Source organism: Apodemus sylvaticus, chromosome X, assembly GCF_947179515.1.
Source record: "Apodemus sylvaticus chromosome X, mApoSyl1.1, whole genome shotgun sequence".
In the NCBI taxonomy this organism is placed as follows: Eukaryota; Metazoa; Chordata; class Mammalia; order Rodentia; family Muridae; genus Apodemus; species Apodemus sylvaticus.
Genome location: NC_067495.1, coordinates 56,153,238 through 56,174,790, shown reverse-complemented (window position 1 = coordinate 56,174,790; position 21,553 = coordinate 56,153,238). Strand labels below are relative to the sequence as shown.

The following is a 21,553-nucleotide window of genomic DNA, read 5'->3' as shown; positions in this document are numbered from 1 at the left end:
CACTAGGCCCTTCGGTGACTGATGGTAGTTGATCTCAATCTTGCCTTCCCTAAGGGCCTTGAGCAAACTAGGAAAGTGCAGGGGTAGGGAGGCAGGTGGTGTGATGGCTTTTCTGACAGGTGATTTCCTCTCTGGGAAGACCAGCCACCTGGCCCTGCTGCAACCATGGTGCTAAAGGTTTCTGCAGGCCCCACAAACCCTAGCTCCCTCCTTTTTCTGCCCCACTTCTCCCAGCTAGTTTCATCGAACTGCGTGGAGAAACTCTTTGGTAGCAACCTGGGAGCAGTAGCGCAAAAGCACTAAGTTACGGAACGAGGAATGTATGCAAAATCGAAACCGAGTTCCAAGAATCTGGCAAGTCCCAACTGGGCGGGACTAACTCCAGGAGTAGGGTGTGTAGCCACGCTGAAACCCGCCCCGCGTGGGAGCGGAAGTGGGGAGTCCCTGCAAGGGTTCAGCAACCTCTCCGCCCCCTGCCGATACCACGCCCGGCTTATTTGCATTTAAAGAGAGAAGCACCAAGGAAAACAGTGGGCGGGCCAGGGCATGCCTTCCAGCCTTGGTGATTGGACGTTATGCCTGCCAATCATATCACGGACGTCCCACCCTATAACTGTGGAGTCCAGGGTGAAGGGGGTATGGGGGAGCTGCCCAGAGCCTGGAGAAGGGTAGTCGGTGCTGGAGACTCCTGTAGCCCCGGTGACTCAGGCTGCGGCAGGAGCAGTGGTGGCGGCGTTCTCAGCAGAGGCTCCAGCTCAGATCGGAGCAGCGCAGCAGACAATAACAGCGCGCTGGGAGCTGGACCTGGCAGGGTAAGCCTTGCGCACAGCTAGGAGCCATCCTGCTGAAGGTCTAGTGCATCCCCGCGTGCTCTGCTCTGCTCTCCTGGACGAGGGCATCCAGAGCCTGGCTCGTCGGAGTCCCAGCCTCTTGCTGGTCTTTCTTTGAGCTCGCTTTGCGTACTGTCCAGCGGGGGGCCCAGCGGGCATTAGTCTTTAGGGTCCAGGCGACCGTGGCTGGGGGGTGGGGTGGGAGGGCCGGAAGGCGGGCGGACTATCCTGGGCTACGCCTCTAGGTTGTAATGGGAGGCTGGGATGGGCCCACACGTGTTGTTGCGTGGTTCCGGGAAGGGCGCCGCTAGCTAGCACCCCAAGAATGCATTTGCAGGCCGGGAACTCCTTAGCTTTGTTTGTAGTATATTTGCTGGAACAGCTGTTAGGCCGGTGCTGCTCACCCGAGAGGCCTTGCTGTGGCCCCTCCCCTCTGCGGTGCATCTCCTATGTCTCTCCTCTGCAGAGGAAGCTGGCGCGCTCGCTCATGGCCAGACTGGGGCTGGCTCTAGGGTGGATTAAGATACCCATAGTGTGTTCCTCAAGGGAGCCCAATTGGGTTTCTGAACTTCCCACTTATCCTGAAACCTTGGCCCTGTGGTCCCAACCAGCCGCACCCCCTCCTGGGCCTCCACTCTCTCGTTTGGCTCCCACCCCCATTGCAGGCGGGCTGGACCAGGAGCTCTTACTGGTCCTTGGGTTAGAGCTGCAAGGCCGCTTTGTTGCCGCCCCCACCCCCTACGCGCCTCTTTTCCCTTGTAGGGCATAGGGCGCGTTTTTTCTCAGCAGCCTTTGGTTTAAAATAGCGATAGGCACAATATTATGGGGGATTTCCCCGCTAGAGACGGAGGGGGCCATCGTTGTAGTAAAGAACACACGGTGTATGTTGTAAGGCAGACAAATCCTACAACTTCTCAGTTACTTAAAATACCCAGCCTGCCAGACTGCTGTCATTGTCTGCTGCAGACACCTCTGACACTGGTGACCGCCCAAAGGCGTGACTTCTCCTGAGCTCCCCTTTGAGGGTCTAAGCTTGCCAGATGAGCCATGGGAGGCAGCAGGACTAATACAGCAGAACCATCCTCCCTGTCGCTGGACTCTCCTTGAGAGAAGTCTAAACAGCCCTGTCCACATACAAACATCTTCTGTGTCTCTGGCTGGCCTGCCTCAGCAGCACTGGTATGGACTGGACTCAGGGCACTGACTGCATTGTTGGACTTTCTGTACTGCCAGTGGAGATGCCAACAAAGCCCCATTCCTTCCAGCGCCCTACTCTGCACCACTCTGGACTCTTAAGGCATTCCTGAAGAATAAGAGAGGGATTTCACTAAGGGACTCTGCAACTTTGCAGACTGGACATCTTTAGTGTGGGGGCATTGAGACACAGTAAATCTAAATCTCTTACTTGGTAGTGTTAACATGGAACATATATGCCAGGATTGGGGATATCACATTATTGTCACCCCCTACCTACCTAACCTAACTGACCAGACCTCAACACATGCTTGCAGCTGGTCTCTTAGTTTTCACATCTGGCTCTCTGCTGTTTTTACTCCAGTCCAGCGCTACCGTTCCCACACTCAAACACTCTCATCCTCCACCTGTCCAAGTCCCTCCCTTTCAGGCCCCAGTTCTCAACCAAGTTTCTCTTTGGGGCGTTTCAGGCTGCTGCTTGATGAGCAGTCCTCCTCCTTGGCCCCTCCTGTGCAGTTAAGTTTCCCTGACTCTGCTTTGTTTCCCTTATGTAGATATTTAGGTTCTCAGATGGTAAATAAAGCCCAGGCCTCAGCTACAGCCCTATAGGACCCTAGAATTAGAAAGCAGTTAATGAATGAATGTTTCAGAAGGACTTTCTGTCTTTGCAGAACTTTCGAAAAGACCTTTATCCCCCCAACTTGTATTTGTCCTAATTCATGAAACATAAAGGTGCCTAAGGCTCAGCTATGGATATAATATACCTAATGTGGGTAGAAAGAGGGATTGGGTTGCTACTACTTTAAAAAAGAAAGTCCTAATTAGTTCCCTCTATTATCAGGGTCTGGACTGCTCAAACCCTGGGGCTCTGCATACTTTTGGTTGCTGATTCATGAGCCTACAGGCAAAGTGCCATGGAGAGAGATCTGTATATGCAGTGGGGATGTCATTTGTAAAGCAGCTGGGAAGTGCAGGAGTTTGGTAGAGAAATAGACAGGATTAGAAATGAAAGGGAGTGGCTAGCAGGCAGGGTGAGTGGTTGAGATGGCAAAGCTCAGAGGTGCAAAAGGGTTTAGGACTCAGTGGTGGGAATTCCCAAATGTCAAGCTTTGGAATGGTGATCTAATCTTTTTAGGAGAGGATCGTTGGATCATTGAACAAAGGCTTTAGGGTTGGGGGTTGGGGGTTGGGGGGTTGAGTGGTGGTGGGGGTGCCTGTGAACCAGTGATAAGAATGGAGGGGTGTTTGTTTGTTTTGGGGGTATTTGTATTGGGGGATTTGGGGTTTTGTTATTACTTTGAAACAGGATCTCACCAGGTAGCCCCAGCTGTTCTGGACTTTGCTTTGCAGGCCAGTGCCTTTGAACTCATTGATATTTGCCTGTGTTGAATGCTAGGATTAAAGAGGTGTACCACCAGCAGCCCAATAATGGAGTTTTTGAAAGGAGTTTTAAATGGGGTCTTAAGAGATTGAAAGCATCCTACAAGTTAGGTAGGTAACAGGCACCCTCTAAAGTTCTAAATAGAGGGGTGGGGAGGGGCATGCTATCACAAGAGGGAAATTTCACACTGTGAGATTCCTTTTGGTCTTTCATGGGTGGGGGAGGAGCACCTGGCACTAAATACTTGTTTGCTAGAAGCTAAAAAAATATCCTTCAGGCCTCTTTTTAACCCCCTTTCTCTCAGCTACACAGGTCTTTGTGTGGACTAGCAGTTAAGACCCCTATGGTCATAGATGTGCCCTAGAAAGCAAGCAAGGCACACACGGCAGTCAGGCAGTCAGAGGGGGTCTAGCCTGTTACTCTTTCTTATGCTGTGCCCCAAGGTCTCCAGCAAGAGCCACTCAGGACACATTTGATGAACTACTACTTCCTCCTCCCACTATCCTATTCCTTAAAAGTGAAAGCTGCCTGGGTTTATGTGGCAGTTGCATCCTGGTAACATTTTTTTTTTTTTTTTTTTTTTTTGCCTCTCAGTCAAGAGATTAAGGGCAGCAGCCTGCTGGGGGCTGGAAGTATCTGGAGAAGGAAAGTTATTTGGGAGAATTTGGCACCTGAAAAACTGTAATATTTGCACACAAACTCTATATGGAAGAAATGGCCCTGCTTCACTAGTCCAAAGAAATAAGGGAAAGAGCAGCAAGCTTAACATTTCATGAGTTTACTGGTAGAACTAACTGTTCCTGTCTAGATCAGGGTCTTGGTTGGGTTTGTTTTCTCTGCCAGTTAAATAATTAAAAGGCAGGAAAAAAATCTTGAACATGCAGGTAGCAGTGGGAAGTTTCTGGAAGACAGCAAACAGGAGCAGACAGAAACAGCAAATAAACAAGTGCTTTTATTACAGGTGATAAAACATACACAGAGATACACACAGCAAGCATACAGAGGGAAAGGCCCATCAAGAAACACAGGCCGTACTCAGGAAGCCATAGCTCATAGTCTCCTTAGGGGCTTGTTTTTGTTTGTTTGTTTGTTTGTTTGGTTTTTCTTTTTGTTGTTGTTGTTGTTGGGTTTTGTTGTTTGTTTGTTTGGGTTTTTATTTCATAACTTTCTGAAGGGTCTTCCTTCCCTAGTTTAGGATTGGTCAGTTTGAAGAAAGGCCAGATGGCCGATTGACCCATAACTGTTGTGTAAACATGCCCTGATCTGGCCTTAAACTTGTTGAGCCAGTCCTTCAGCCAGGGGCCTTCTACCTGGAGAAGGAGGCCTGCAAGGCTTTTGTTTTCAGCTGCCAGGCTTTTGTCTCAGGTCTGGAGGGTGAGGAAGATGCTAGGCACATCGAAAATTCGCCATCTTTATCACCTAGCCTTGGAGCCCTCTCCCTTTATGTAATTCCTAACTCTCAGTTCCTCAGAATTAAAGTCAGAGAAGGGAGTTCTAGCTCTATTATTCCCTCCCAGTTTGGCTGCCTGAAACTGGAAAGGGAAACCCTTGATGTTATCTCCAGAGTTTCTCTGTGCAAAGCCAGTTTAGGCAGGTGAACTAGATGATAACGTTTTAGCCCCAAGAGGAAGTATTTCCTAGCCTTTCTGAATAGATGGAGCAGGTATAGCCTGTCTCTGGCTTTGCCTTTGCTTGACTAGTAGTGACACACCGGTGGGGGGGGGGGGCGTGTTATACAAACATAGCACCTACCTTGGCAAAGTATCTCTCTCTCTGATGAGACTCAAAGGCAGGGGCAAGTAAGTGGATCTTAAAGACCCTTCCTGATTGTGAGCTGGGAAATGATCTAAGCTGAGGCATCAGCAGACTCCTCAGGGGTGGGGTAGGGCTGAGTATTAGAATACTGTCCCAGCACATGTAAGGTACCATGTGTGTATGTTCCCCCTGCACCAAAAATAAAACAGAGAGAAAAGAAACCATCAGGAAAGCTCGTCTCAAGGCTGTCTCGGTACCCTGTCTTCTGAACTGATAAGATCCCTGTATATTCTGAGACCTTAGGGTAGAGAAGTAAAGCTGAAAATTTTTCGGTGGGCATTTGGGAAAAGCAGATACTGAAGGACAGACAAAGGGGTTTGATTAGAAAGCTTGTATCAACTTCAGAGGACTTGGGATGGGGACCAAGTAACAAATAGAGAGAAGGTGCCTTGGCTGTAAGCAGCCTCATCAACAACAACAACAACAAAAACCATTATGTAGTATCTGCTCTATGTATAGTAATCAGTTTGCCTTTGCATTGATCATCTTTAATCTGTAACCAGTCTTGCAAGGTAGGTTTTTCTTCTTCTTTTTTTTTTCCATTTCACACATGTGGCAATTCTGTCTTAGAGAGATACTTTCTCTAAAGGTTCTGCCTGAAAAGGGTGAGACTGGCATTCCAGTTTCAGGCTGGCAAACTCCAGCTGACTTAGAGTCCAACTGAACCAGCATCCCAAGCATCTGCTTCATGGTACATGCAGTAACTAAGGAGATGAAGAATCCTTGTGAGAGAAGTAAGTGGACAAACTGAAGTTTCCAGAAGGAAATAAACAAGGATGCATGTGTGAACAAAGCAGCTGAAGACAGAGGGGATCTAGGCACGGATAGAAAGACAGGTTTGGAATTTGTGGATTATCTGGAACTGATGAGTTGTTTTCTTAAAGAAGGTGTCCCATAGCAAGAATGCTACAAATTGGGCAAGAGCTGTAAGTGGGTAAGAGGGACGCTTGACCATTTCTATTATTCCACCAAAAGAATCTAAACCAGGAGCCCTTCTTTCACACCACAAACATGAACTCAGGTCTTGTTTATGGGCACCAGTAATGTACTATTTGAGTACTAGATAATCTCAGAGGTCATTATGGCTAAGTAGTTCAAACTTTTCAAAAATGTCCACTATGTCAGCTTTGTATTTCAGCCTGGTTTTTTGTTTGCTTGTTTGTTTTTCTGTTTTTCTCCCCTTTTTTTTTAACCTAAAATTTCTCTCTCAAGGAAACAAAACCGAAGATATGTCCGGTAGTTTGAAAGGAGTGGTGACCGCATTTGTTGATTAGGGAAGAAGTCACCAGCCAAATAGATAGCACCTGATTACTGAAGATTATCAAGGGTTTTTGGTTTTTGGTTTTTGGTTGGTTGGTTGGCTGGTTACTGTTGTTTTTTGAATGCCCTGGGTAAGACCCAAATCAGAGGTAGACAAGAAATCCTTTAGGAAAAGTTAAACTGAGCTAGGACATAGTAGAATAAGGAAAGGAAATGATAGCTATTCACAGATATAAAGGGAACCTTCACATTTTTCCTGGTCTAATATTTTAAAAACATGTTCTACTGGTTCTTTGAAAATTTCATAAGTGTGTTTTATCATGTTCACACCCCTCCTAATTCTTTATTTGGGCCCTGCGCAGTGAGGCAGAGTGTCAGGGAAATGAAACTCAAGAGGCCTCGAAACGATTCAAGGTCTGTCACAATCCCATCAGAGACCTTAGACAAACTTTTCCCCAAGTTTGGGCACAATTTTCTTTTCTGTGACAAGGCTTTACCATCTGTCAGTAGCAGGAATTAATGGGGTACTGGGAGAAATAGTGGGAATGGCGAAGAAGGAATGCCGTGTATACCCCAAGTGGTTGGAGGGTGTCTTAATTGCATTTCTGTTGATTGTGGCACTTTTAGCTCAGTTTAAAATGTTCTTTCTGCTTTTGACTAAGGATCCTATCTAGAATCTCCCAGATGATCTAACATTGATAGCTCCCCGAACATTAAAAGTTGGCCTAATGAGCAAGTAAGGCTTCCTGTGGGATAACTACATAATCACCATAATTTATATTTAGGGGAAACTAAAAAGGTTTCAGAGATACCTATAGAGCTTTGGAGAATGCCTTAGTTAACCCTCATTGGGGTTGATTTACTACTAGAAATTGCCCATCCATACATCTTTGGAATAAACATTAATATAATTTGCCATAACATTTGAGCTTCTGCTGTGCAATGAATTTTATTCGGTACTTTACATGCATTGGGTTTGTTTTTACAATAGTCTCAATAAGTAGAAATTCTCAGTAGCCCCATTTCACAATTCAGGAAATTGAGGGTTAGACAGGTTGGGTAACTTGCTGAATTCTCCCAGCATGGCATAGTTAATTCCAGTGAGGAATTGTCTAGCTCTCTAAAGGGAAGACACTTAGCATTTTTACATCTTCCTTATCCTCTCTCCGCTAAGGGACTGGATAAATTAAGACTGGGCTTGTCTTCACAAAGACTGCTTGGAATGAGGCTGGGAACTATACTGGGTAAAGGCCACGCCTCTGAAGCTGTACCTTAGGTTCTTCCCTGAGCTTAGCCTTTCCTGTTTATTAAGCCGATCTCTTGAAGCTAGGCCAAGAACAGAAAATGTAAAGGTTGAACTAAAGCTGTTTCTTCTTCAAGAGAAGGCTTTCAGGCAGGTCTGTGTCTGTTTTTCTACTTGGGTTTTTAGTAGAGTGGAAAGGAGGCCACTCTTCCTTAGGAGTCAGCTTTTACTTGTCTCAGAATGGCCTGAGGTTGCTTCTTGGATACTGAGTGGTTCCACCATTTTCTACCACAGCCTGTTCTCTGCTACAGTCAAAGTGACTGCAGCTAGGAGCCTCTATCTGGGAATATCAAGTATCTTGGTAGGGTTCCCAACAGCCCATCTGAAAAACAGCCAGCCACACTGACTCAGAAATCTGAGTGTTGAGGAGTTCTGCATTTGGCAGGACCACTTTCTTGGCAAGAGCCTAAGTGAAGCTAGTCCCAGCCTAAAGGAGCTTTAGAGTTTGTCCTTTGCTATTCCTTTTGTTTGGGGCTCTAGTTCTCTCTCCTGAAGGATGTCTTCTTACCCTAGGTTGAAGAAGAATAGCCTGTTTTGGAAGGGCAGTTTGAGGACCATGATAGATTAATAAGGAGTTTAATGAAGCCTTGGGGCAGAGATAGCTAAATAAGACCAGAAACGGAAGCTTTGAGCTATCTATTTCTATTTTACTCCTTCAAGGTGTTCTGTGGAATACAGGCAAAGATGCGGTGGTCAGCTTTGTGGGGGTATGGTTCTGGGAGGGAAAAAGCAAGAGAGAGATATAACATAGTTTCAAGACTCATCCTTACTTAGCAAAAAAATAACCTGGGGTCTGGGTAAAAGGGAGGTCTGCATTGGGGTAATAGAATCTCTTCCAGGGTAAATGAGATATATCCCTTAGCTTCGGGCTTTTGAAACTTTGGTGGTGCATTAAGTTTCCTAGTGATTCTTTTTTCTTTAAACTATACATTTTATATTTCCCTCTGCCCTACTTGCTATTTTTTGTTGTAGACCTGCATAACAGTCACTATGAATAACCACAACAGAGATTCAATATTATTGCTACCTTGAAATTTCCTTCACCAAAGAAATTAGTATATTACTCTTTAATTTAGCCTCAGGCACGTTCTTGTGACAAAGGCAGAATGCATACAGATTCTCTGGCAAAATAACCGCAAAATTTTTTTCTAGCCTAGCAGCTGCTGCTAAAGTCTTTGCTTCACTCTGAAACATCTTGAGCTAGGCTTCTAGAGTCTGTTTTGATCTGAGCACTGCCTCCAGGCTCTGCTTACACCATTCAACTGCTTTTCTAGTCCAAAGTTCAAACATCTTCCACATACAAAAAATAAAAATTTCAAATGATTTCCCCTTTTCTAGCCCCCCACTCCCCGAAAGTCCCGTAAGCCCCCTTCTCTCCCCCTGTTCTCCCACCCACCCCTTCCCACTTCCCCGTTCTGGTTTTGCCGAATACTGCTTCACTGAGTCTTTCCAGAGCAAGGGGCCACTCCTGTAAATAAAAAATATATCGAATAAAAAAAAATTAAAAAAATTTAAAAAAATCAAAACAACCAACCAAACAAAAACCAAAAAGAGTTTTTTTAGTTTATGGTTCCAGAAGTTTAGAACAACCATAATGATTATGTCAGCAGGCATGGCAGCACCAACAGGAAGCCGAGAGTTCATATCTTGAACTTCACACAGAAAGCAGAGACAACAAACTATAGATGCCATGGAGTCTTTATAAACTCTCAGAGCCTATCTCCAGTGACAAAACTTCCTCCAAGAATCTTATACCTCTTAATCCTCCTCAAACCATCTGGTGGTGCTCAGACATCTGAGTCTGGGGGGAGGGGTCCGCAGGTATTCTCATTCTGACCAGTACTGCTCCCTGGGCCTGATTGATTCCACTAGAATGAGTCCCTTTTTGATTGATAAGAACACATACCCCATCTAGATCACTGCCATTTCCATTCCCTACTGCTTGACAAAGTCCAGACTGAAATTTCTTCCCCGTCAAAGCATCTTTACTTTCTTTTTTTTATTTGTTTATATTATCTATCTATGTATCAATGTATCTGTCTGGCTACCTGTCTCCTACCTACCTATCTGTTGTTTGAGAATATCATACACGTGTAAAATGATTTTGACTCTACTTATCATCCTCCTCCCCTCCTCTAGGACCCTTCTTTCATCTCCCTTACAACTTCACGGCCTCTTCTTTGTTTTCTATTCCAGTGAGTCCAATTAGTGGCACCACGTATGTGCGGATATAGGACTATCCACTGGAACACAAGCAGCACACTAGGGGTCACACTTCTGAAGAAAGCTGACTTTCCCTCCCCACAGCAGCCATCATTACCTGCCAGTAGCTTTTCACATAGGGAAGGGAGTTCTTGAGTCCTTTACGAGTCCATGCTGAAATTTTGGCTGACTTGATCTACTGCAGGTCTTGCGCATGCGGTCATAGCTGCTGAGAGTTCACGTGTGCAATAGCCTTATATCCGGAAAAGATTTTGTAATATCCTTCCGCTACCTATAGTTCTTATAGTAATTCTGCCCCCTCTTTCTTGATAATCCCTGAGTTTAGGGGTAGGAGGCATGATACAGATTTATCTCGAGGGAAGAGTACTCCACAGCATCTCATTAATCACTTCTACTGCAAAAAAGAAGCTCTGATGGGGGTTGAGCGCTGCACTGATGTATGAGTATAAAGTACTTAGAAAGCAGCTTAGTAGTAAATCCATTTAGCAAAATAATAGTAGTAGGTTTTCCCCTAACTGTCTGTGATCTCCCCAGCCATGGGTTTTAGGAAAAGGCAGCTTTTCTGAGCCCAGGGAATATGTTTTACCTTTTAAGTTTATCTAAAGGCTCATTAACAGAGTATAAAGACTAGTATTCCTTAGTTTGAAATAACAGGGCATCTTTAATCCCAGCTCTCGGAGGCAGAGACATGAAAATCTCCGTGTGTGTTTGAGGCCAGCCTGGTCTACATGACAAACTCCAGGAGAGCCAGGATTATGTAGAGAGAAAACCTGTCTCAAAAGCAAAACAAAGCAAAACAAACAACCCCCCCCCAAAAAAAAAAAACAAAAATCCCATCCAGACAAACAAACAAACAAACAAAAAGAAATAACAGGCTATTCTTTGAAGACCTCCATTATGCTGTATCTTCAAACTTCTGTAGGTAAGATTGTCTCCCCGCTAGCCTAAGCTCTCTAAAGCTAGGACTGAGAGTTCCACTTCTTAGCGTGGCCTGATGCACTGTAACTTACTGAATGTTCAGAGAGATTTAATTTACAAATTCCACACCAGGAAATACTATTTCACATATAACTTTACTGCTGCCACCCCCAACCCCATGTCAAATTGACAATCCTGTTAGTAATTTCAGGGCTGAGGTGAGAAGATTAATACTATGAAAAGTAAGGAATTCAGATACATTCTGGGCCTGTGTTTTCATTATAACATGAGGCATAGAATCCTAGGTAGCCATGTGTTTAGTGGTGAGGGTACTGTCTGTTTATTAGAGAGCTGAGTGTGGAGACTGTAATGTCAAGATATATTGCACAGAGAAATGCATAACCTGAGAAAATAGCAATTTAAATCTCTGCACTGAGAAGATCAGATGAGTTTTTCTCTTATCTCCATAACTCTGTCAGAACGGTATGACAGAGTTTAGCAAAGCGCTCGAACTCAGGTTACTCTGATGATTTAAGTGTATCAAACTAAGTAAGGTACCAGACACGAAACTGTTTGGCAGATAGAAACCTAGGTAAGCAGGAGGGGTTCATCTAATGAATTCACAGGCTAGATTATAGTTGCTTGTTTTTCTTCAACCCCAGTGCTAGACTACATTATTTTACTGCAGATAATTGTGTGAATCTCCTTAACGTGGCATTTAGTCACTGGACCAGTGATCTGGCCAGCAACTCCTAGTACTGCTGCAGTCTCATTCCCTTCCCCTCCTGTTTCAGCATCTTGCTCTCTCAGTCCCAATAGCTGTCCTGTCTCCCTTTGCCACCCTAGATCTACAAAGAGGGTTCAGAGAAGGAACCAGCTTTCTAAGAAAGGATTGCTGGATTTCTGCAGGCTAATCACTGGTTTAAATGCCAGATGTTTACCGTCACTGAAAAATACCAGACTGTTCAGAAACCAAGGGAATGATGAGGTGTGTTGGTAAAGAAGGTGGTTAGCCCTTCGTTTTATTCCAGTTCTATTGGCACTGGGACTAGGTAGCCTTGACCAGAATTGTGCAGCTTCCACCAAAATTATGTACTTAAGTACCTCTTGGGCTAGGAACATGAATCATCTAGAGTTGTGTGTTCTCAAGTTCTCTTTGTAAATAGCAACCTAGATGGGAACCAAGATATTGAGAGGAACAAAATAGAAGAAAATTTTTCCTTACAGTTCTACAGTAGAATCTGGTGGTTCCATTTGCCAGGAACAGTCAGTAGAGATTCTGGTCTAGACCTACCCCTCACATAATCTCTATAAGGGGTTTACTTACAAAGGTAGATGTTGGTAAGCTTCTTGGGAAGAGGATACAGAAGCTAGGAGGATATTTTTTTCTGAGGCTACCATGTCATTTTGCAGGTCCTACATTACAGCCCTGATCTGCAACTCAGTGTTGTTCCTTCTCTGGTGTTCCAAAGGTTTGGCCATTGTCCTAGGGGCAATTAAGAGAACCTCTAGGCAGAAGATAAAGCTGTAGATACACTTGTCTTCCCAGCTCTCAGAAAAATGTTGGTGATAGTACAGGTTAATGATCAACTAAGGCCGGGATCCCATAGAATCCAATGAAGGCTCAGTGAGCAACTTCCCCCACACAAGTTTCAAAACTTCAACAATGCTAGAAGCAACCTCTCTACTCCTTTCCTGACCCCAGCCTGATAACTGATAAGCTTCCTCATAGACAAGCGCACAACAGGGCTTTTGCACACCTACAATTGTCTCTGTCAAATCCTGCTCTGTACTTAAATCAGCCTAAAGGGAGTGGATTAGTGAGGGGGTAGCTAATGATAGCTGCCTGTTTCTCATTGTAGGGTTTTAACTGCCCTGGGGCCCAGAAGAAGCTAGACTAGCAAACCAAACATATGTAATAGATGAAGGTTTTTCCAGGGTTTACTTATTTTCTCTGTTCTCATTCAATCCAATAAGCAACCATAAAAACAAACCTAGCCTGTGTACTTGCTCACCAGTATCTGTCTCTTTGTCTCTCTTGTCTCCTTCAGACCCCACTGTGATGCTTCCTGACTGATCATGTTATAAGTGTGCCTGGAATCCAAAGGCAGTGTTTCCAGTGGAAGAGTTGTCTTCATCATGGAGAGTCAACAGGATGAAGCCGTTCAAATCAAGGGAGCATCAACTTCTAGTGATGTCCAAGACCAGGGAGCTGAAAAGGGAGCCAAGAATAAGACAACTGAGATAACAGAAGGATCAGCATCGGAGCCACCCTTATCAGGCCCAGGTAGGCTGAAGAAAACTGCCATGAAACTCTTTGGTGGCAAGAAGGGAATCTGTACTCTGCCTAGTTTCTTTGGGGGTGGACGAAGCAAAGGTTCTGGAAAAGGCAGCTCTAAGAAGGGTCTAAACAAGAGTAAGACCCACGATGGTCTGAGTGAAACATCTCATGGCCCTGAAGATGCTGTCATTGAAGAAACAGACCTCTCTACACCTTTGTCCAAGTCACCATCTCAATTTCCGAGCTCCCAGAGTGCCAATGGAGCTTTGGAGATAGGCTCTAGACCGAAGACGTCTGTGACTGAAGCCATAGAGAAAGCTGGAGTTGAGAAGATGCCCTCTGTGCAAAAGCCGAAGAAAAGCCTAAAAAGCTTTTTTAACAATATCCGTCGTCACCGGAAGAGCAAGGTTTCTGGGGCTGACCAAAGTGGGCCAGGGGCCAAGGAACTTGAAGGGGTAAGAACCAGGTCTCCTGAGCATGTGAGTTCAATCTCTCTGCCCAGCTCTGAGGAGATATTCCGTGATGCTAGAAAGGAAAATGCCAAACCCCAGGATGCCCCTGGACCAAAAATTTCTCCAGCACGAGAACATTTTTCACCAACTACTGAGAAGGCAGCTTGTAAAAATCCAGAAAAACTCACATGGACTTGTGCCTCAGAGTTCATGCAGCCCAAGCCTGTTCTTGAAACTAGTAGTATAGAGGAGCCCCCCACTTCAGAAACAGAAGGAAAAGTGGTGACTGGAGAAGTAAACCCACCCAATGGGCCTGCTGGGGATCAACTAAGCCTCTTGTTTGGGGATGTTACATCCCTGAAGAGCTTTGACTCACTGACAGGTTGTGGTGACATTATAGCAGAACAGGACATGGACAGCATGACAGATAGCATGGCCTCTGGTGGCCAGAGGGCCAACCGAGATGGGACCAAGCGAAGTTCTTGCTTGGTAACCTACCAAGGAGGTGGAGAGGAGATGGCCTTGCCAGATGATGATGACAATGAAGAAGAAGAAGAAGAGGATGAGGAGGTAGAATTAGAGGATGAGGAAGAGGAGGTCAAGGATGGAGAGGAAGATGATGACTTAGAGTATCTGTGGGCAAGTGCCCAGAGATACCCAAGATTTAATATGAACCTGGGCTACCATACTGCTATATCTCCCAGCCACCAGGGCTACATGCTTCTTGACCCAGCTCAGTCTTATCCTAGCCTAGGTCTAGGAGAACTTTTGACACCTCAGAGCGACCAGCAAGAGTCTGCTCCCAATAGTGATGAAGGTTATTATGACTCTACCACACCAGGATTTGAGGATGATTCAGGTGAGGCTCTGGGGCTTGTCAACAGGGATTGTCTGCCCAGAGACAGCTATAGTGGTGATGCTCTATATGAGTTCTATGAGCCAGATGACAGTCTGGAGCACTCCCCACCTGGGGATGACTGCCTTTATGACCTCCGTGGACGAAACTCAGAGATGTTGGATCCTTTCTTGAACTTGGAGCCCTTTTCTTCTCGGCCACCTGGAGCAATGGAAACAGAGGAAGAACGGCTAGTGACCATCCAGAAGCAGTTGCTATACTGGGAACTTCGTCGGGAGCAGCGTGAGGCTCAAGAGGCATGTGCCAGAGAGACTCATGCCAGAGAAGCTTATGCCCGAGACACCCATACTCGGGAATCTTACAGCAGAAATGTCCGAGCCCGAGAAACTCAGGCCCCCGAGGTTCATTCTCAAGAGGGTCGAGTCCAAGAGACCAAGGTGCGGCAGGAGAAGCCTGCCTTGGAGTACCAGATGAGACCATTAGGCCCCTCGGTGATGGGTCTGGTGGCAGGGACATCGGGAGGTTCTCAGACTTCCCGGGGAACGACGTCAGCTTTCCCTGCTACTTCCAGCAGTGAACCAGACTGGCGGGATTTCCGTCCTCTGGAGAAGCGTTTCGAGGGGACTTGCTCCAAAAAAGATCAAAGTACTTGTTTAATGCAGCTCTTCCAGAGTGATGCCATGTTTGAGCCAGACATGCAAGAAGCAAATTTTGGAGGCTCTCCCAGGAAGGCCTACCCTAGTTACTCACCCCCTGAGGAGCCAGAGGAAGAGGAAGAAGATGAGAAGGAAGGGAACGCCACTGTGAGTTTCTCACAGGCCCTCGTAAAGTTCACCAGCAATGGAAACCTTTTTACCAGCATGTCGTACAGCTCTGATTCTGACTCATCCTTCACTCAAAACCTTCCTGAGCTGCCCCCCATGGTCACCTTTGACATTGCTGATGTGGAACGGGATGGAGAAGGCAAGTGTGAAGAGAATCCTGAGTTCAACAATGACGAAGATCTTACAGCCTCCTTGGAAGCTTTTGAGCTGGGTTATTACCACAAACATGCCTTCAACGGCTATCACAGTCGTTTCTACCAAGGCCTGCCCTGGGGTGTTAGCAGCCTCCCTCGATACTTAGGCCTCCCTGGCGTACACCCTCGACCTCCACCTGCTGCAATGGCACTCAATAGGAGAAGCCGTTCCCTTGACAATGCAGAGACCCTGGAGCTAGAGCTCTCCAATTCTCACCTAGCCCAGGATTACGTGGAGTCCGATGAGCTACAGGCCCACCAAGAAGACTCGGATGAAGAAGGCGAAGAAGAGGAAGGAGAATGGGGTCGGGACAGTCCCTTGTCTCTCTACACTGAACCTCCAGGGGTCTATGACTGGCCTCCCTGGGCTCACTGTCCTCTTCCAGTGGGGCCAGGTCTTGCTTGGCTAAGCCCTAATCAGTTGGATGAGCCTTTCAATCAAGCTTCATATGTTCAGGCAACCTGTTGTGTACCTCCTGTGGCAATGCCAATGTCAGTGCCAGGAAGAGCACCTGGAGATTCTGTGTCTCAGCTAGCTCGACCTTCACATCTACCCCTTCCCATGGGTCCTTGCTACAACCTTCAATCACAGGCCTCTCACAGTGGAAGGGCCAGGCCTCGGGATGTACTGCTGCCCGTAGATGAGCCCAGTTGCTCCTCCATTTCTGGAGCCAACTCTCAGTCTCACGCCAAGCCTGTAGGCATCACCCATGGTATCCCTCAGCTGCCCAGGGTGCGGCCTGAAACTGTTCAGCTTCAACCCAATCACTACCGAGCTTCCAACCTTGACCTGTCAAAGGAGAGGGGTGAGCAAGGTGCCTCTCTCTCTACCAGCTACTCCTCCACTGCCATGAATGGAAACCTAGCCAAGTAGTCATCAGTTCCAGAGTGGAGACCTGAGCATGTGAATGGGGGTCGGGTTGGGCAGAGGGGTGGGGGTGGGTAGTGCTGATTCACTTGAAAATCCTTTCGGCCAAGATAAACTCCTCTGAGTTTTCACTTTGCCCACCTTCCTCTACCATCTTTGGCCAGGTTCAGCTCAAGTATATCTGCCTAGGGAGGCTGCTGCTTCTGGGCTCCAGTTTTTGCTTTGGAGTTTCTTCTGACCTATACAGGGCTTGGGATGCATCCTTATTGTAGGCTGAACCCCTCTTCTCTGGTCCCCTGTTGACTAATGAACCACTGATGAGCAGCCAATTTTTGCACTGACTCTCACCCAGAGATGGGAGGCTTGCTGGCTATTAGCAATATAAAGTTATGGTACATATCCTTCCTAACCCCATTCCTTTCCAGCACATCAAATGACTATAACCTGTTTATCCCAGTTAGTTATGTTTAGAGTGGGTCAAGTAGCATGTGTCTCGCTCCCTGTTGCTGTGGACTTTGGTATCACAACTAGATGATGTCCTTTTAACCTGGCCTGCCATAGTCTAGATTGAAGACAAAAACACTAATCCTCATTAACGGAGTGATTAAATCTGTCCATATTCAAGCAGAATACAAAGATAGATAGATTATGGAAAATACTGTGAGGTCTTGAGCTGTGGAATAATAATATATCTTGTTTGTTTCTTAAGCCTGTGGCTCTTGCAGGCACTTTAGAACTTCCCCCTTTTCCTGTAACTAAAAATGTCATAACCTCATCACAAGGAATGTAGTCTCTTAACTGAGATAAGGGAAGAGAAGCCACCTAAATCGGGCTTGACTATATAGAGCATTGGGTGTTGTGAGATGCGAAAGAGGAAAACAGAAAGGGAGATCCATTTATTCCAGATACCAAGAAGGGGTCTCAGACTTTGAAACTTGAAGCAACTCAGCTTAGGAGGGAAAACTTTTCCCACCCTTCCTCCCAAGTCAAATAAATAAATAAATAAACAAATAAACAAACAAACCCTTGCCCGCCCTTTGTGAAGTGGTTCCAAGCTTGCCTAAGACAGGATGCCAAAGGTATCTCACCTGTTGTAGGTACACTACAACACTTTCATCTTCCAGTTAGCCAAGTTCTTAGTACTTTTAAAGGACTAGGCTTTTTGAGAGGAGAGATTGTAATGCGCCCGGGTTCTGCCAAGCTACAGGGCTGATCGGCATGGCAGTTACAATCCCTTCTAAAATGAACAGCACCCTCCCTTCTCTTGCATCCATGCAGCTTTCTTTTTCTTTTTCTTTTCTATTTTGTTTTGGGACAACATCCCACATTGTAGTTCTCTCTAGCCCGGAACTCGCCATGTAGACCAGGATGGCTTCTAACTCACAGAGATCCATCCGCCTCTGCCTCCTACCAAGCCCAGCCTAGAAGCTGGAAACACTAGGGAAGAGCCTGGTGTCAGGAAGACATTGCAACAAGCTCATCTTGAAGAGGTTCAACGTTTCCTTAATCCTATGAGACAGTTTCTTTAAACTTCTCCCTCAGGCCCGGTGTGGAGGTATGTGCCTTTTATCTCAACACTCAGAAGGAAGAGGCAATGGGAGTTCAATGAGTTTGAGGCCAGCCTGTGCTACATAGTTCTAGGCCAGCTAGGGCTACATAGCAAAAAAGACCTTGTTTTTTTTTTTTTAAAAGAATTCTTTATTGAAAATGCCATATGAAATATTTTGGGGATGGATATGTTGATCTAAGTTAGAGCATTTTTATCTTCTGCCTACATCCCTCTTCTCACCTCAGAGCCATCTTCACATCTACTAAGTGAAGATGTCATGAAGGCTCTTGCTGGAAATAAGGCAATTTACCTTGAGAACAGATGCTGGTGGCCTTCTGAGTCAAGATTGCTTTGTAGACATACTTTCTTTGCCAGGGGATATATTCATGATAATATTTGTCTTAGTTTCTAAGCTTGGGTTTGGCCCTGTGCCTTTCCCTCAAAAGAGCAGACTTGGTAAAATCTAACCCCTTGGAAGTAACTTCATAACTTTGCATGGCACCAGCACTGGATCCACCCCTCAAGGACCTCATATCAGCTCTCTTGGATAACTTTGGCTACATCACGAAGAAGTGCATCTCTTGTGGAACTGTATAATGAAAGAGAGTGAGAAAGGCCCTCCTTACCCCAACCACATTGTCCTAAGAGACACATGCCCAGATTTTAACCACTTGGCCTCTTACCAAAGCTGTTCTGGGAAGGTGAGGCTGAACTTGGTCTGGTTGGGTGGCAGGAAGTAGGCACCAAATGCCTTTACAACAGGAAAAAAACACACCTCTTGCCTGTTTAAGGTAGCTTGAGTTCCTGTTTACATTTGGCTGCCATCTAATCAGGCAGTAGAGCTGTCAACAGCCTCCATAGCCCACTGGAGAAGGGCTACCAGCCTGTTTGGAAGAGGAAGAGGTAATCTACCCTCAGGAGGACAGCACAGTGCAATATCTCTGAAGGGACCTGCTATAACTTGGATATATTTTGCTATGCTTTGAAAATTCATACCTTAGAGTAGGACCTGGAGCAAAGTAGAAGTTTGTGGATTGGGTAACATCATTGCCTTCAAGTCCTTTCACTGATCTGGCTGTAAGCCTAGGGACAAAATATTTACAACCTAAAATGGGAGAGCCAAGATGTCGATAGAAGTAGACTCCTTTTGAGTATCTAAAGCAAATGCTAACTGCAGCCTAGAAGGGGAAGGATGATTTGGCTGAGGACATATGGTAATGGCCACATGGTTAACCATGGGATATGCAACCAATCTCCAGGTATCTGTCCAAACATGGACAAGTACTTCCTTGGCTGGCACCAAATATGCTACAAACTACCAGAAGTGCTGCTATCATGTTCACCCTAAGGCTGTGGCCAGATGAACCTCCTGTTTCCACTGCAGGTCCTTGGACAATGAATTTGGATGTGACTTTAAGAGAAGATGTGCTGACAGAAGGAGGCTAGCTTCACCTTGCTACCCAGTACTACTATATAGTGTCAGCTCTGATCCTGGGAATTTCTTGATAGCCCAGTCCATAGAGGACCAGTGACTGTGGGTATCGAAAGCCACCTAGCAGGCCTCTTCCAAAGCCAGGATGCCAATTTCTTGGTGCTTTAGATTCTCCAAGGAAACTCTGCCTTGGGGATCATCTGGCTTTAGCTTAGATACCAGACCACTACCCTCGTGGATAATGGTTTCAATAAATGCCAGTGTCCCTCCTCTTAGTGCTATTTCAAGGAGGGAAGTAGCTTTCCACACTCAGAATGCTGGGTGCATGCTCTCATCCTGCCACCAGTGGCTTTTTTCACCTGCACCAGTGCCACCACTGCCCTCAGCCCCTAGGCTCACTTGCTAGCGGGAGGCATGGGGGTTGACCAGGGATACTTCAAGTTTACCCATATGTATGTTGCATCCAAGTTGTTTTTAATATATATATATATAAATATATATATCAAAAGCCAATTATCTATTTTTATATTGTTTGCATTTTATATTCATGGAAACAATGTTTATCAATTGTTCTTTTCTGATATATTTTATTTTTAAGCGGTGCTGTTTACAGTTTTAAACAAAAAAAAAAAAAACAGATGACACAAAAATTGCTGCTGCTCGTGCAGGGGGATGTCATCTCATCTGTCTAGGACCCTCCCTCTTTTCCCTCTCCCACCTGGCTGTGTCACACTATTCATTCTCTTTCCACACGGTAAGGACAGAAGATGCCCATGTACCGAAGACCAATACCAGGTAACTCAAGCATGTGAAACCTGGCAGACAGCATGTTTTCTAGCTTTAATTTTGTTTATCTTTTGAGCCCTTCCTTCTCTTGTGTAGACATTTTGAAAGTACTCATGCCTCTTGACTTTTTATTATTTTCCTTTCTTTATATTTTGTGCTTGTTTTTGCAAAGTATCATGCCCACATTGTGTGGTTTGCTGTATTAAGTTTCTCCAAAGGAGCATTAGGGGCTCATTCAACACCAAGAGACTTGGGATGGCAGATGACAATGCTATTTCAACTTCCAGGAATTGGTCATCTCCTTGGGGGAAACCCTTGAATGAGACTTAACCAGGAATTTAGTAGATTGCAACATTGTCCAGAAAAAGCATTAGGTGATTCCTTGGTCCCTCTTGCTACTTTGGGAGAATCTCTCCTCATCCCGCCTCCTCCTTCCCTTCCCTGTTCCAGCTCACAAGTGGATGGTACTTTTGGAAACTGAGCTCTTGTCTTTTTGATTGTAAGTCTTAGCCTTTAATGGCTGAGTTGCCTCGTTAACCAGGATGGCACTTTTGGGAATGGTGACTGTTACAGTCATGGCTGGATAGCCTGGTCCACGATTTCTCCATCCTGTAGTCATTCCAAAGAAGAAAATCCACATGGCATGTACATTTGTGAGGGTTGGGTCTATTAAGAGGGGGCTTAATTATTCCTGTTACTATTGGTGCTTATTTTCCCTGCTGTATATTGGGGTGGGGAAGGGCTGGGGAAAACCAGAAATGTATATTTAGGTCATGTTAAGTAAAATGGCTGGGGGAAGAAGGAAGATATTGGAAAGTGCAGTACGTCCCCAGTCTAGGTGTAAGAAAGGGGGCTATAGCTCGTTACTGTGCCTGAGCTTCCCTTCCCCATTCCCGAGACATCATGGAATCATCTGCATTGTTACCTCTCCATCCCTAGCACTCACTGGCATCTGAATATCTTGATACATTGCCTGTATGTTACAACATATATTTCATTTGCTGAATGCTAATAAACTTCTGTGCTCATGAGGGACCTCCAGTCACTAAAGTGTTTCCTTGTTGTTTGTTCTACAGCAGCATTCATGAGATCTGTATGGGTGATGGGTTTTCTCGAAAGGAAAACTGAAAAAAGCATGATATTAAGGGAGTCGTTCAACAGGTGAAGCAAGCCAAAGCTGAACCTGAAATTAGAGGAAGCTCCCATATTTCATTCAACTTGTGCCATGTATCCTAGTCAGTGTCGTCACACCATCTACATACTCTTAAGACCTGACCCTGAAGTTTCTGTACATTGTCAGAGACTAATTTGCATTTCTGCAGTCAGTCACAGGTTGTACTATCCACCAAAAAGGAGCACAATGGAAAAGATCCCTGGGTTCCCTTCT

The 21,553-nt window shown here is 45.6% G+C and overlaps 1 protein-coding gene across 1 annotated transcript; it reads left to right on the top strand.

Annotated features, from left to right (window-relative positions):
* The first annotated feature begins 607 nt into the window (after positions 1 to 607).
* On the top strand, positions 608 to 21,207 carry Amer1 (APC membrane recruitment protein 1). Its single transcript, XM_052170831.1, has 2 exons — positions 608 to 812; positions 12,976 to 21,207. The coding sequence occupies exon 2, from the start codon at positions 13,064 to 13,066 to the stop codon at positions 16,403 to 16,405; it is 3,342 nt and encodes a 1,113-aa protein (XP_052026791.1). The 5' UTR covers positions 608 to 812; positions 12,976 to 13,063; the 3' UTR covers positions 16,406 to 21,207.
* Positions 21,208 to 21,553: the final 346 nt, after the last annotated feature.